Raw genomic sequence first — 16562 nt, 5'->3', positions numbered from 1 at the left:
TATGTATAGTTTTGTTTTGTTTTGTTTTTTGGTTAAAGTTTGAAATCTATCTAAAGAGGCAGATACAAGAAAAATTCGTAAAATAAGAACTGTATCATGGCCATTCAGTGAAAAGAAAGAGGACTTTCATCATGATTTTGCAAAAAAAGAAAAAAACACCACCACAACAGTGTTTGAATGGTAACATAGTGAGGAGACAGACAAGTTATTTATAAAGTTGGAAGACCAACCATTCGGTCACGGCTTGGTGAAGCTGTGTGGCATTAGCTGTGTGACATCAAGCTGATACGATCGGGAACTTTGCTTTATCCCCAGCCTATAATAAATCCAATTTCTCTGTCTGCAACCCAGATCCCTTTCCAAGATTGAAACTGCCACATCACTCTCCTGAGTAAAACTCTTGAGAAGCTGCTTGCTTCTTGTAAGATGAAGTCCAGTCTCCTTCACAAAGGAAACCAACTCACTTCCCAGCCGTTTGTTCTTCCTTCAGCATAGCTGTGTTAGAAGATCAAGGATATCTAGCCCCTCCCCGCCTTCCCTCCTCTCCCGTTGCCTCACACCTCCCCCCCCCGCCACCCAGGGCCCTGGTTTTCATTATCCATGATTTCTCAGCTTAGGTATTAGGCTTCACAACCTAAACTGTATGTGATTCCCACAATGCTTATGCTTTTCCTCTTTCCTTTCTCCAGTAGCCTTGGATTCTCTCTTCCTCTCGCCTCACACTACTTTATCTGATTCCCGCTCTTTTAAATATTAGCATATGCCTTCCCTCCTCCCAGAAACTTTCCCTCACTCGTGCTACTCCTTGATGTTATTGTGCGGATGCCATGGGCTTTGTTTTTATCACTGAGTTGTTCTTATGTACGATCTTTTCCATTATCCCGCATACATATTGAGGTTGGGGATTGTATGGCTCATTTATTCTTGTGTGCCTAGCACAGTGCTTGGCAGAGAAGTAGAAATGAAGGAAATACCCACACCTAACTGCTCGATAGGTATTTCCCCTCAAAAACTCTGCTCATACCTTAAAATCAGTATGTACCAAGTGAAACCCATTGCTAAATCCCCAAGTCAAGTTCTTGGCTTCCCCAGTCTACGCAGTGATTTTACTCAAAGACACTTGCAATCCTGAGCTTTAGTTTTTAATGTCTTTTTCCTTGACACTATAGTCATCAGCCCCCATGCATATCTTTACACAGTTTTCTCCTTTCAATACCTTTGTTTCCATAGATATATCATTCTCTGCCCCAGAGTCCACCAAAAGATTACTAGTTTTTCTCTAGGCTTCCAATTTTGTTATTGCCCCAATCTGCCTTGTACACTGCCAAATTTATTAAACATTAACATTATTACACTAGTGATAACTGTTCATTTATAGAAACTAAAATCAAAGGTAAGCAAAAAAGAAGAAAATCACCCATAATATCCCACTTGGAGTTAACTATATTTAATCTTTTAGTGTATAGCCTACATTTCTATAAAATTTTTTAAGATCATACTATTTATATCCCACTAATATTCCTAAAGCAGAGTCTTGATTATATCTTGTTCATAAATTCCGATAGTTTTTAACAAATGAAGACATGACATTCTCCAACAAAGAGCCCGTTTTATCTTACTTCAATGACCCGTACAGACCATTGATGGAATAAAATTATTATCTAAGGTCTTTCTTGAAAACAACGTGGAAGTGTTTTTCCCACCACTGTGCTTTGCTCAGTCAGTCCAAAGGATAGGCCCACCTGCCAGCTCAGCCTTAGCTAGTCTCCCAAGGCTCAACTTCATGGTCTTTTCCGTGGGGTCTTTCCTGACATCCCAGTCAGACATGATGTCTGTCTTTAAGTTTTACTCGTCCTTGCTCGTCCTAAAATTGCTCTTCCTTCCTGCCTGTCTTAGAGTTATTTGCATAACTCTATTATCTCCTCTAGTACAATGCAAATTCTGTTCCCCAAAACACTTAACACATAGTATAGGAGAGCAGTGACAAAGACTGAATGTTCCAACATAATGAAGAAATTGTACATGGGCGATGATGTAGATAATGCTCTTAGAGCATCAGATACCTTAAGGAACTTTGGAGAAGTGCTGGATAGCATTCCGTTTGCAGTGAATTTCTCCTCTCTGTTGCTAATGAAAAACAATGCAGTCATTTCTGGGTTCCAGATTTAGGGAGTCTGAAAACAAATTGACGTGTACCATTCTTTAAAGCTGTCACAAAGCTGCTACATGAGTTTGGGAATAGAACTTGTGAATGCATTCAAAAGTCTTCATCCAGGAAATTTCCTAACTTAACTCAACCTGGAGAGTTCCAGGCAGCTAAATTCCCTCTGTTCTCTTTATTTCTTTCTCATACCTTTTTAAGCAAATTGGTTTTTTTTTTTTAATTTTAGTAATCTTTTAATGCCCCTGGGAACTATCTCCTACATATAAAGTATGTTTCCTTTTAGATGGTTTCTTTTTTCCTTCTCCAGAAAACCCCAGTCAAGTTTTTCGTTTCCCTATTGATACCAGTCTTGCTCCATTTCTTCTTTTTTAATCTAGTTGCTTTCTGGACATAAATGAACTTCACTGTTAAATTAGCAGTTGAGTGTGTGTCTGGAATACTAATTAATAGCTGCAAAGCATTCTGTGTGCCATGTTGTAGCATACGCCCTAATGCCACTAACAACGCATGTATCTAGATGGCTGCCAGTTCACCCCGTCAAATGGTAGTTTGCCTTTCCTGTATTATGATATATACATCATTGTTTAAGACACCTAAATGCCTGTGGCCAGTTTTACCCTTCCAATCCACAACTGCTGTGCTTCCCTGTGAGCGTCATAGACAATGGAAGAATAAGCATTTTTCTTAATGCTTTCGATCTCCATCTCAATCTCTTGCTCTTGCTCTTTAGTCTCTGCTTGCTTTTGCCCCCAGGTTCGTTCTGTCCTAAGTTATTGTTTATTTAAAGAATGTGATTCTCATCTTCTCTCCATTAACTGCAAATGCTTTTCAGAAGTCAGTGAGCATGTAGTATTTAGGGATAGCAAACTCTTCCATTTGATGGTGTTGGGTCACCCAATAATGGGTACGTGATTAAAGGAGCGAGACTGATACAAAGCGAAAGTCAAGCAAAACTTTATTTCGCGCTAGCATCAAGAATCAAACCGACCGTCAAACAGAACAGTCGGGGCCGCACCTTACAGAGAGGATGACCTTTCTCTGTTTCACAGACTAGCTTTTATAGAGCAAAGGCCACGCACAGGTGGCCAATGAAGTACAGAGAAAGACGTGCTAGGTGACCATAGTCGTGCTAGGTGACCAACTGAATTACAATTTACCCTAGTAAACATTTGAACCAGCCTGTCACCTTGCTCAGAATTGGCGCCCAAAGGTGCCCAAAGGGTGGGGCCCATACTCCTTGGTAGCTAGGAGACAGTATGCGTCCCCACTGATTGAATACCTCCACTTGGCCTGACCCACCCTTTTTACTTGGACTTTGTTACCTGGGACTTGTTTCCAAGACTTGTTTTTAAGTAAGTTCCGGGGGGGGGGGGGGGGGGGGGGACAGGCGTGCGTGGAAGGGTCAATTTAAGTTTTACAACAAAATGGCAGTTCAACTGGGGTGGGACCCCTCTGGCTGAATAGGCCCTTACAATGGAAATAGGGTGTTAGGGAGGTGGGACATGACTGGAGAGGATTTTTAGGTTTGGGTTATGAGGGACCCTGGGGCGCCATGACAGAGCCATTGGATTTTGTCCTGCAAGTGAAGTGGAGGCCATTTGTGTCCTATTGTATCCTATTTGTATCTGTTTTCTAGCAGGGCAGGAAAGTCTTCTAAGGGGGATCATGGGGCTCGATATGGAGACTGAGAGATCAGTTATAATGTTCTTACAATCATCTAGGTCAGTGTTTTCCCACTCCAGGAGAAAACGTGTTTGACATTGTGACTTTGGAAAAAACAAGGCTTACTTCACGGGGTGCGTTCAGTATTTTGTGTCCTATTCTATTCTAATTTCATTGAAAAATGCTAGCCCGGACACTCTTAGTTTCAGATCCTGCTAATTGTACATAACCTGCAACTTGAAAATCACTTATTTAAATGAATGGTAATGGAGCCCTAGATGAAGGTAATGTCATCAAACGGAGAGAAGGTGCAACTGGGAGTAATTAGGAAAAGAGAAGGGAAGATGACTTCGTGATTTATTGGATTTAGGCACATGGAAGAGCCAAGAATGACTGAAGTTCTCTTGTTGAGAGACAGGGTAGGTGATGGTACTCCAAACTGAGATTTTGGTAGAGTTAAAAAAAAAAAAAAAAAAAAGCAGTCTTGGGATAAAAAATTAAGTTCAGTTTTGAATATACTAGATTTGTGATTTCTATGGGAAAATTATAGTTAGGGAAAGATGTAAGGATGAGAGATATAGTTTAGGAATCAGCATGTGGGTGATAATTAAAGCAGCGGGAGAGACTGAAATAATTGAGAGTTTGCATATCATGAAAAGAGAAAACACTGAGCGTGAATTGTGGATAAAGCCAGCATTGAAATGGGAGGCTAGGGAAGAGGATGCGGTGAAGGTAACTGAGAATTAATAATCAAAGGGCCAACTAGGGAGTGAGGAGATAATGTAGCTTCAGGAAAAAGAGCAGTCAGCTGTATCACGTACTGCAGACGTAGCGGGTAGAATCCGAATTCCTCATCTAAGAGGCCCTGGGTAGCCATAGTCCGGACTTCCAGCAGAGTGGGAGGATGGGAAGAATGACTGCAGTGGGTTGAGGAAAAGCAGTTAGATTGTACTGCAGACAAATCTCGAAGGTCAGCTTTAAATTGAACGAGTAGAGCTGGTAGTACGTAGGCTGGGTATCAGTTAAGCCAAGAATATCTTACTCAACTCAACTTTGTGTCCAGAGGACACAGATGCTGTAGAGACAGAGTAAACATAAATGCATATTAGGAAGATGAGGAGCGAGCCGTGTGGACTGTTGTAAGTGTAACTGCAGTCTGGTGTTCTTAGTGTCTCCATCCTCTTTTTGGCAGTGTCTTTTTCCTTTCCAAAATCCAGATCCTTGAGGAACTAGCTGGATTGGCTCCGTAAATACCACTATGTCCCTCGGGATGAGTCTGCAAGCCAGGTTGCCTCCCCAGCCTTGGCTCAGTGCTGTGGATGCCTTAGTGTGCCCTTTGTCCCATGGGTAGTCGGGATGTAACATATTTTACTTGCCCAATAAAATGTAACTTTTACACAGTTTGCCACCTTGCACCAAATTAGATTTGGACAGTGCTTAAAGCATTTCACTTAAACGTTCTCCATTTAATTAATAGAGCACTTACAGTTTAATCTCCGGGGAGAATCATTCTAAGTGGGCCCTTTCTTTTCTTCACAGTAACGTTTCACCATTGAGTGTCTTATATCCACACATGCGTGTGTACATGCGTGCGTGTGGACATACTTGTATGGATAGAATTAACCAAGTTGATAGGCAACCATAAGTCAGTTCTTAGAGTTTAAATGTGATATGGATTCAGTTATCACTGGGTGTTTGAGCAGTGGATTATGTAAGGACCTGAGTTCTCATTGCTGTACATCATCTCTTCCATTTTCCTGTATTGTGCTATTTCAGGAGAATTTTTATGTAGTGAGGAAAAGACAGTGGTGTTCATAAATCTTTGAGGCTGCTTACAAGCCTGGTTATCTATTTTGAAGTAATTACTACTTCTCGAAAGCTTCTGTCTTGAAGTCATTTGTACAAAGTAAAATTAATTCATCACCTATTATTCTTCTGAATCTTACCACAGAAGTTTAAAAATTCTTTCCTGGAAAATTCTTGCTGCCCAAGTAAGTTTATTTGAGGAAATGAATGATCACCTAAAACGCACTTCTTTCTTTCTAAGGGACTTAGTAATTGCTGTCCTTTCACGTTGTATTTCCACTTCTATAGCTTAGCACACTTGCATTCTTGTGTGTACCGGCATAAATCAGAATATCTTCTAGAGTCAGACTACGTAGAGCTACCAGTGATAAGGAAAAAAGGCGGCACTGATCACAAAGGAATAATAATGAGAAGGCTGGCGGGGCGAAGGAGCAGCGGCAGAATGTGAAGTAATTTCTAAGGGTGTTGCAGATCAGAAAATAAACAAATGAGATAAGTGGGAGTGGGCCTCACAAGCTTCGAACCTAGGGAACCAAAAGCTGGAGCCGGCATGCTCTTCCACGGGAGGCTTCATGGAACAGCTGAGTGGGAAATGTCCACCAGGCAAAGACACAGGCAATACTTTATGTGGGGATGAAAAAGTTCAGATTAAAAAGGAAGGAAAGAAGGGGCAAATCAGGGCATGATGTAGGATAATCGTGTGTGTAGTCACGCAGGCTTTTCTGCGTTTATTAATGCAAACACCTTATTAAATAAACTGAGAAGTAACGTCTTCACTACTCATTCTCTTTGGCTAAATCTTAAGTATCCAATGGCATTTCTGAGGGGGTTTTAAGCGCTTTCTTGAGTGTTTTGTCTTTTTAAAAAGAAGCCTTATGTTTTTTTGTGTGTGTTTTAGCTATGAAGATGGCCAAGTTGGAGATGCGAATATTAACACACAAGAAGGAGGCATTCACAAAGAGATCCTTCGAGTAATTGGTAATCAAACTGCTACTGGTTAAAGGACCACCATTTAATTAACGTGATTTGAAAGCCTTCCTCGGGTTCAAAGCTGGATTTTGAACTGAAGAAGTTGATAAAATAATTTATTGTTATTATAAACAAAAGTAACCCTTTGAATACTGATTTTTTTCTTAGTATTTCTAACTATCTCATTAAATACCTAAAATGGTATAAAATTTATCAATTGTAGGGTTATGGAATCTAGTAATAAAATTGCAACAGCACTTAAACTGAAGTTTGGGTTGCTCACACAATAAACAGATTGAAAAAACAGTTCTGTGCTGATATTTTTATATTAAACTCTTTAATTGGAAATTTGGTATTATATACCAACATTTTAGGTTACCAAACTAGAACTGAGAACATTTTATAAAGACATCTAAATCTATACAGTACTTTGCAATAAGTTTGTTTGCACATTCTCATGTGCTATTTACTTAGTGGTATGAACACTCAAATGTTTTGGGGAGGGACGTTTCCTATTCTCTTGTTATTTTTTTCTCATACAAAAACAACTAGGTCTTAGATGCAGTGCTTTGCCCAAGAGTATGTAATGTACATATTTATAGACCGATGCATCCAAATGTGTGATCAAGCAGAGACGGCACAGCTCCCCGATTCTATGTTCATTTAATAAGAAGAAAATAATATTCAGTAAGCAGTAAATCTGGACATAAACCAAGATATGAGTCAAATTTACCACCATTCATTCATTGAAGATGTTTAGAAACAATTTTTCTATTTGTTTAGATAATTTCCACTTCAGTTAAAATTCAGCTCTTTTATAATGTTATCTAATAGTTATAATTTGGGGAACACAGATGCCCCAGGTGGATTAACTCTATATTCAAATGATTATATGCATAAAAGAAAGGCCTCAGAATTTAAACAAACTATATATTTTTTATTTCTTACGGTGGAACATTTTTAAAATTTATTTATACCACACCAGCATTTTTTATATTTTTTCATCTAATACCTCTGCTTATTTTTTTTTCTTACTGCGAAAGAAGACAAACTTTGAAGTTTCTTTTATATTAAAAGAACACAAATAAGCTTATAGAGAATAACACCAGCTCTTAGCATTTTCCTTTCAAGAGTCACGTGCTCATCAAAATCATTTCTCTTTCTTTGGATACTAAAGTTATTCATTGTAAGTTTTAGACAGTGTTTATTTTCCTCCATGATGTCTTTGGAATAAGGCCATTCATGAGAGCAGTTTAATTAGCAAGTCTGCCACTCTAGTCAAACCCTGAATCAAGGTTCATATCTGATTCTAATTTATTTGGAAAGAAAAAATAAATTAAAATGTTTAGTCATTTGCAAGTATAATGTCATAACTTCTGTGTTTATTTCCTTTGGCATTAAAGGTGAGCAAAAAGGTTATACTCGTTGTTAAGGGTTGCTATCTAAGAAGTTTTTACTAATTGTTTGTTTTCTTATATTGTAAATAATTGATATGCCGCTTATCTCTGCAAAAAATAGACTTGAAGTGGTTGGGATATTAATCATTGTGATAGGATCCACTTAAAACATTGATCTGTTCTGACTTGTGCCTCTGAACTCAAAGACAGACTGAGGGATTGTATCGGCATGGTAGAGCCAAGCTACATCTTCCTTAGTGTTCTGTGACCAGATACTTGAAGACTTTACATGGGACACGAGGACGACTTGCTTTTTTTCTGTCAAGATTCCCCAAGTCTTCCAAATCCCTTTGACGGGGTTTTTAAAACCGTTTTAAGTGACAAAATTATTTTTCAAATTAATTTTGTGGCACATTCTTCTGAATCTTATATAACATCACTGTGAAGATGTACTAGTGAGATTTAGAAATTGAGTTCTTGGAGGCCCACCTGTGTGGCCACTAGCACCACCAAGGCATCTCCAGAAACTCTCTCTAGTGCCTCCACATGCAGTTTTAAGACCACAGACCTAATCATTCAGGTTGGACTTTGCAGTTGAGTGAGCTCTAAAGAGCGAAGTATTAGCACCTGAATTGGAAGGGTAACTTGGAGGACTCAGGGGAGAGTATTTCAGGGAGGAAAAACTGGCATAACGCAAACTTCTACTGCTAGTTCAAGAATAAAAATTTTAAAAAAAATGGATTCACCTGTTAGGGCAAGAAAAGTGGTTGCTAGTTTTCATGCTTACTAAATATTACAGACAATGGACACCTTTTATGATAATAAAATCAGATGTCTCCTAATGGTAATTCATTGAATGCTATTGCAGTGCAGAATGTCAGGTTGTAAGTTTGTTTTGAAAAATTAAGCTCAGAACCTTTGTAAGCAAATAGTCCAAGTATTAGAGCAAGTCTTTTAATTGAACTTATGGTATTGGGGTAACTATAGCATCCTGAAACTTATCTTTATTTTTAAGGAATCTAATTTGAATATCTATCATTAGTAAGTGAATATCATGCTTCCAAGATCCAAGGAGATCTTTAAATGTAGAAGTTTGAACATTATCATGCCTTGATTCAGTTACTCCAGTAAGATATTACCTATTGACATATTTGATGATTCCAAACATGTGATACTGTATTGTATTTATATGATATTTGAAGTCTGTTCACTGATGTTTTGTTGTAGTCATATTAATTGTGTAGCCATTACTATATAATATGAACCTACTGAGCAAAGGTAATCCTTTATTTTCATTCTTGAAGTACCGGAAGAAGAACCTTAATTTTTTTCTGCTCTTTCCTGCATTACTCATTTTGTAAACATTTCACTATGAGTAATTTGTCCTTTTTCACTGTCCACTGTATTAAAAAGAGAAGAAAATGATTGGACGTTCAAAAAGAGAAAAAATGATAATATACTTATAACCTAGTGCTCCACAACAGTTTATGGAAAGGCATTTTTGGTGCCTTAGATTCCATCATGTTGAAATGATTTTTATTTTTTTTTGCACAGCAAATCTCAGTCAAATGTTGAGTGTGAAGGTGGTTTTCAATTTAAAATTTGAATGAGAGCCACATCCTTAAACTTAGTATCAAATATGTGATGTAAGAAACCACCCCCAAAACTATTGTTAATGTTCTGAATATCTCTCACTGAAAAACTTGAGAGTTTAGAAAAGACAACTCTCAGTTTTTCTCCACTTTGCTAAAAGAAAGGAAACTTTTAATATGCAAGTATATGAATTTTTGATATCATTGAAAGAATTTTAGCAGTACTTTATTCCAGAATACCATAACTGGCCAGAGGCCATGGCATTTGAGAAAGTTTTAAGGAAGAACTCATCATCCTTGTTAATGTCTGGATGCCTTTATCAGATAGTAATTTAATATGTCATGAAGGGCCACTCAGCCTTGGACTGCCTACCACTTAAGTATGTGGATTTCATAGTAGCACTTGAAGCACATTGTAAAAATATTAGGATGTTTTTTTATTGCTCTGCTGAATTCTTCATTATAACACTACCTCAAGACAAATGATAGACTGTTTGTTAAGGTAAATTGGTTTCCAGTTGAAGGAACAATAAAATTTTGCAAATGGAAGTTAACTCAAATAATTCAGCCAAGACCATGCTGGATGTAGATACTGTCAATTACCTCTTCACATTGCAGAAATAAGGATTTTTCAGTCACTGGTGATGAATGATACAGCTAAGACCCAGTGAGTTATGTGAAGGGGTTTCAAGGCAAAATTTGAATATAATTAGTTCCCTTTAAGATTGGTTTTCTCCGTGGGCCAATTTGATGTCCATTCACCTAAGTCACAAACAATTGCCCATTTTACAGTTAAAGGATTAAAACCCTCAACTGCTTTGCCAGAATGGCAGACTGAATATTCAGTTATTTTGGCATTGAATGCCTGCTAAATTTTTGTCAGATTATATATAAATTTGATGTATATTACTGTCCAGTCAGTTTTCCTGGAGATTTTGTGTACACTATGATATATTAGGATAGGTTTTTGTAGGTTAAAAGAATTTCAAGTAGTTTTTAGACAAAACATATCCATGAGTGTGAAAAAGCTGTGTTGAAGAATAGATTACATTACACATTTACCAGCAAGTCGGTAAAAAAAATAGTGCTTATTTACATAGTCAACATAATTTAATGTTCTAAAAATACTTTCTTCAATCTACCCAATATTTAATGTATCATTTGAGATTTTAAAAAATGCAGCCACTCCTTTATGTAAACATTAAGAGATGCCTATGTTTCTTTAACTATTCAGCCTTCTTTACAATAAATTTCTTGACTTTTGTGCACAAAATAGTATTGCAACCTGCTATTTAGCCTTTGGTGCCTTAGAGTTATTATAAATATTTAACAATATGTACATAATGTAAATACTGCCAAGAGATCACTAAGGCCAAATATTTTCTCTATTCACTTTTTATTGCACTTGCTTTCTACTGCTACTTAAGCCTCTTTTATCCAGCTTTGTAATAGTTCTAACATTGTAGCCAATGTAAATGTTTACTTTCAATAAATCTGAATTTGTTCAACAAGTACGGTATATGTGGGCACTATTTTGAAAACCCGGATAGGCCTTAGATATTCCTGATGATGAGTCTTGCTTCTGGGGACTAGATATTTGAAATTTTCAACAAACTCTAAAAACAATGTTGCCTTTTTCACTTATAAAATACTTTTAAAATAAGAGGGAGTAAGAGGAAAGAAAGAAAAAACAACCTTCTTGCCAGTATTCCCCCCACATACTTGTGACGGATTTAACTAACCATGTTGAGTACCACTTTTACCTCATATTCTGTCAAGAAGTACAGGACTGAAACAAAATATCAATATATTTTGTAGGTATGCTCTATAAACACTTAGGCATAATATCAAAAGGAGCATTTCAAAGGAACCATCTTGAATTTTCTAAGCATTTCGGACTTCATTAGTAATTGGAAAATGATTCTTAAACCACTGCTTTTAATAAGACATTTCAGTAACTAAGTAAGACATTAGTCTGTAACCACAAATTTGTTTTTCTTAATACTTGAATGGTAAATATAAGGAACTAAGTTCAGATTTCTACAAGAAATAACATTCTTTACTCATGTTATATTTACAGTTGAGAAACCATAGATAACAAACTTCTGTTTATCAGACTTGATTTCAGTTACTCTAGAAATACTTGTTAAGAGTCTGTTATGTGTATTTGCAGTCACAGTATCTTTATAAGGAATAGAGATTTTGTGTCGGCCTTAAGGAACCTTCAGTCTGTTTGGGACAGCAAAATACTTTTGGAAATAACTCATGAATTGCACAAAAACAACAATGTTGAATGGAAAAGACCAAAAGGCAAGGAACGCTTAGGAAGAGAGCAGATGAGCTTATATCATAGCTATGGGGGAAATACCATGGAAGATCCCTGGTGTTAGCTGGACCCTCAGTATCCCACAGACCTTCCCCAACCCTAGGACAAGGCCTTTAAAACAAAGGAGAGGAAAATTGGCATATGAAGGAAAGTAGACTTACAGATGCAAAGGTCTTGAGTGAACCCACACAAACTCATAAATAGTTTTGAATTCATTGAACTAGAATCTGCAATTCAAATGACATTTTGAATCTTTAGATTAGTGTTAATGAGTAGCATGTTACTAATTTCCATTTACTTAATTCCCAGATACTTTTTGTAATCTTTTTGCAACAAAGTTATAATGGTTTATTTGTATATCTGTTTCTGCTTTGTTGTAGGTAATACATATACTAGAAAGCACTTAATTTTTTTAATTTTTAGCATTTGATTCCTCAACCAAATTTTTGATGATATCTTTGTGACTTCGTGGCTCAGTCTTACACACTTCCGGAACTGCCATTCCCTTTACACTTAGACTGCATTCCTCACCACAGGAATATAGTTGGCACGAGTGTAGTCCTACATCCTAGGTCAACTTAAAACCCTTTTAAGCCTGCCATTTTGGAAAACCAATGTTGAAAATCCCCACGAAGTTCTTGAGTATTTATTTGTACTTTATTTCTGTTCCCAACCTCCAAGTCCCTCTTTTTTAATTATTTCAAATAGTAGTGACTTCTAACTTGTATCTAGGAACACTGAAAATTTCCAAGCTATCAAACGTATACATTGTTTAAAAATCATGTATTCCTGAATTTCAGATAAGAGAAATTCTGATTACATAGGATTTACTTTATCTAAAACTGTAATTTAGGAAGCATGTTCACATAGATAGTCTCATTTACCCTTCAGAATAAGTCTATGAAAGGTGCTAGCAGATTCCTTTATCTTATAGATAAGAAATTAAATAGCTTGTCAAAAGAGTCTCTAGGCTCCAAACCTAGGGCCAGGGTTTCTGAATCTCTGAAAATCCATGTTTATTATTGCTGAGATCTGAGCTCTGCAAAACAGAAAACAAGTGGAAGAATTAGAGCAGACTAGGGTGGGTAGTCAAGGAAGATTTTTAGGTCTGATTGCCTTGAAGAACTCTATCAGGGAATCATTAAAACCATTCATAGGCTAGGTGTGATTTTATTCTAGAGAGCCTGGAGGGAAAGAAGTCTGTGCTTGATGTAATTGGCAATGGAAAAGTTATTGCTAGCTCTGGGTGAGTGATGTCATGGAAGTGGAATTTGGGAAGTAACGTTGGCAGGCCATATTCAGAAGGATTTCTAAGAGGCAGAAAGCAAGATGCTGTGAATCAGTTTTAATGATTCTCAAGGGTACGGAGGCCTGGAGAAGAATTGATTAAAAGAATACATAGACAAAACAATTTAGGAAAAAGAAAATTAGCAAACAAGAGACACAATTTATATGTTAGGATAACAATATAAATTAATAATTTTCCTCTGAATTTTTTATTGGAGATCAGCTAAAATTCTGATATTCCTCCCAGTGTTTGGGAAAGAGAGAAGAGCTAACTGAAAACAATGTCTCTACACCAAGTCTATAAAAGCACATATTTTTCCATGTGCAGAGTAGGGGTGGGATATCCTGGTCCACAAAGGGACATGTCTGTGAATGTCCTTTACCCTCCACCTAGGAAACCTGTACACACTGAACTGTGTAAGAGAGTGGTTGCAGTAGGTTAGTAAATCTCTTATCTGTTTGGATATGATGTATCATTTCCTAGATCCATTAAATTGTGTGTGTTTTCCAGTGTGTGTATGTGTGTGTGTGTGTGTGTACAAAGCATTATCACCTAAGGAACACTTAAGACTCACTGCTCCAGCTGGTGGCCCTTCACTCTATATGCTCTACTTGGAAGACATTGTCCACCATGAATGGCTTCAACTCCCACCTGTAACGATGATTCCTAAACCTTCCGGTCTTGTTCCTCTCTCTCTCCTGAGCTTCCAATTTACAGGATCAAATAATGCCAAGCAAACATCTCCTCATGTTCCAGAGATACCTCAAATAAACAGCCTGATGTCTCCACCCCCTGCTGTTCCACTCTCCTTTCCCACGTCTCTCCATGAACCATTGAATGGCCACCCCATGCACCTGTTTACTCAAGCCAGAAGAACAAGTCACCCCCTATTACCCTCCCTTTCACTCAATCCCCACCAATTAATACCCAAGCCATTTAATTTCTCTTTGTGGGTTTCTTGAGTGCATTCAAGTGTCTTGATCTCTCCTGCGACGACTTTTGTTAACTTCTATATGGGTTATATCAGTAATGTGCTAAGGATCTCCTTGACTGAATGCGGTGCTTTCCACCCAGAACAGATACTGAGCTAGCATGTATGCATACAGCCTTATGATGGCTACGACACTGAGTATCTCTGTATGTTAGTAAGTAGACGCTGCTGCACTTACACATGCCTGGAGGCAGCAAGTCAAGAGTTAACTCAGTACACATAAGACCTACTTGCCCTTTGGTCCCAGCTAAATAGGCTACTGAGTACTTTTACTATCACAAGCACTTTGACCCCCTTTCATAATGCTGACTTTTCTGAAATGCGAACCTGATCATATAGGCCCCTTCCTTAAAATCTTCCAATGCCTCCTAACATATCCCTCAAAATAAAACTTCTGGCCTCTTCCCTCTTTTCCCTCTCCAGCCTCAAATTTTACCAACACCACAGCGACCCTGATACTCGGCACAGGGGCCTCATTGAGTTTATCCGCAGTCCATAGAACAGCCTGTTGCTCCTCACCTTTCCCAGGCTTTTTCTCTCTGCCTAAAACAGTCCCACTTCCCATCTCCAAGTTTTATTCCCCTTAGCCTTCAAACTGTTTTCACCTCTGCCCCTTCCTCTTCCTCCCACACTGGATTAGGTGAGTCTTCTATATCTCGGAGGATCTGCCCAGAGCTCATCCATCTCACTTAGCACACAATGAAAAGTTTTATTGATCGCCTGCTTCTTACCCTGGTCGCCCTTGCTCTCAGGCACGGATTATTTTCAGTCCCTAGTGAATGTTTTGGACTTGGTACATACATAAAAAGTAACTTATAAATGTCTGTCTGATGAAGATGGTCTTCAAATTAAGCAACATTAAAGCCAAAAATCTTTAGCATATGTCCTCTGGCACATAATCTACTCATAAATCTAAACAACTACTCGGCAGGAGGAATTAGCAAGCCACAGCTACCATCACCATCATCACCATCATCATCCCCATCATCGGCTCCAGCTCCAACTCCATCAGCGGAAGGAAACCTAGAAATCCCCGGACGTTGCTAACAACCACTCTCTCTCGTCACCCTTGAAGTATATATTTTCATCGTCTGGTTATTCATCTTAACTTTGGATCAAGCAATAAATACCTGGTTTAGAAGGTCATTTTGAGGGTCCAGAATGAAACATAAAACTGGATACTCAAAGATTTATGATTTAATGTCAGTAATTTGCATAATCATAGGATCATTGCTTTGCTAAATAATTACCTTAAATAATGAGCTTCTTAGCATATTTAAGAGTTCATTTACAGGTCATTAATTGCTTGACATACATGGAAGAGAGATACTTTAAGCTAAAAGTTCTAAGCTTCATTACCAATAAAAATAAATCAGTGATGGAATTAAGTACATCTATAATTATAAGTCAGTGGTGAAATAAGGCTCCTTCCAAAGGAATTGCTTTCTTCTAACATGGTATAAATTGTAATGAGCTTGAGTTTTATTATACATATTTGCTACTCTGTGACATCTAACTAAATTTTTGCCTCTGTGTAATTGGGAGTGTTTCTATTCTTTATGTGTTTCTGGGTTAACTTCTGGGATACGTATTTCTTAATAGTTGTAGGCTTATGGCATAATCAATATTCAGGTGCTGAGATGCAGCAGCCGTGGAGAGGTGTAGCTTTCTGCAATTTATTATTTGGAATTTTTTTCCTTGTGTTTCTGCCTATTGCAGATCTATCCATAATTCAAGGCCAAACTCCTGTACCTTCAAGTACATGAATACTTTCTGGATCACCCAGCCATAGATGATGACTCCCTGCTCCAAATTCCTGCAATATTTTGTAGTTCTCTTGGAGCACTGACATAGTTAACACAATTTCTGGGGCTCTTTGGGTAAAAAATTGCATTCCTGAACATTATACTCTTCCTGCTACCACCGGTAGTCTCTCTCTACTAATATTATGCTTAATTTCATAATTTTAATCTGTTAAGCATTCAGTGTTTAATTTTTTTTAAGATTTTATTTATTTATTTGACAGAGATCACAAGTAGGCAGAGAGTCAGGCAGAGAGAGGGGGGAAGCAGGCTCCCTGTTGAGCTGGGAGCCCAATGCGGGGCTCAATCCCAGGACCCTGGGATCATGACCTGAGCCTAAATCAGAGGCTTTAAAGCACTGAGCCACCCAGGTGCTCCCAGTGTTTAATTTTTTAAAGTCTTTTAGTTTAATAGCATTTTAAATTTCTATTAGTATTACTGAAGAAAATGAAGTAGAGTGAGTCCCCCCTGTTTGGACTGAAGGGGACCACCATCTCTTTCCATTGCTTTCATACCTTGTCCACTTCTGCTATTCAACCAGGGTGATTTGAGAGAAGGAACAGGG

General features: G+C 37.8%; 1 protein-coding gene across 6 annotated transcripts in view; it reads left to right on the top strand.

Annotated features, from left to right (window-relative positions):
• Nucleotides 1–8724, top strand: part of PARP8 (poly(ADP-ribose) polymerase family member 8) — a 174825-nt gene extending 166101 nt beyond the window's left edge. For all 6 annotated transcript variants that reach the window (XM_032337436.1, XM_032337437.1, XM_032337434.1 and 3 more), the window contains one exon: nucleotides 6531–8724. In XM_032337436.1, the coding sequence (XP_032193327.1) occupies nucleotides 6531–6633 (103 nt within the window). In that variant the 3' untranslated portion in view covers nucleotides 6634–8724. The remainder of the gene's footprint in view (nucleotides 1–6530) is intronic.
• The last annotated feature ends 7838 nt before the right edge of the window (nucleotides 8725–16562 follow it).

Source organism: Mustela erminea, chromosome 3, assembly GCF_009829155.1.
Source record: "Mustela erminea isolate mMusErm1 chromosome 3, mMusErm1.Pri, whole genome shotgun sequence".
Lineage (NCBI taxonomy): Eukaryota > Metazoa > Chordata > Mammalia > Carnivora > Mustelidae > Mustela > Mustela erminea.
Note: the sequence above shows the minus strand (reverse complement) of the source record. Positions and strands in the feature narration are given on the sequence as shown.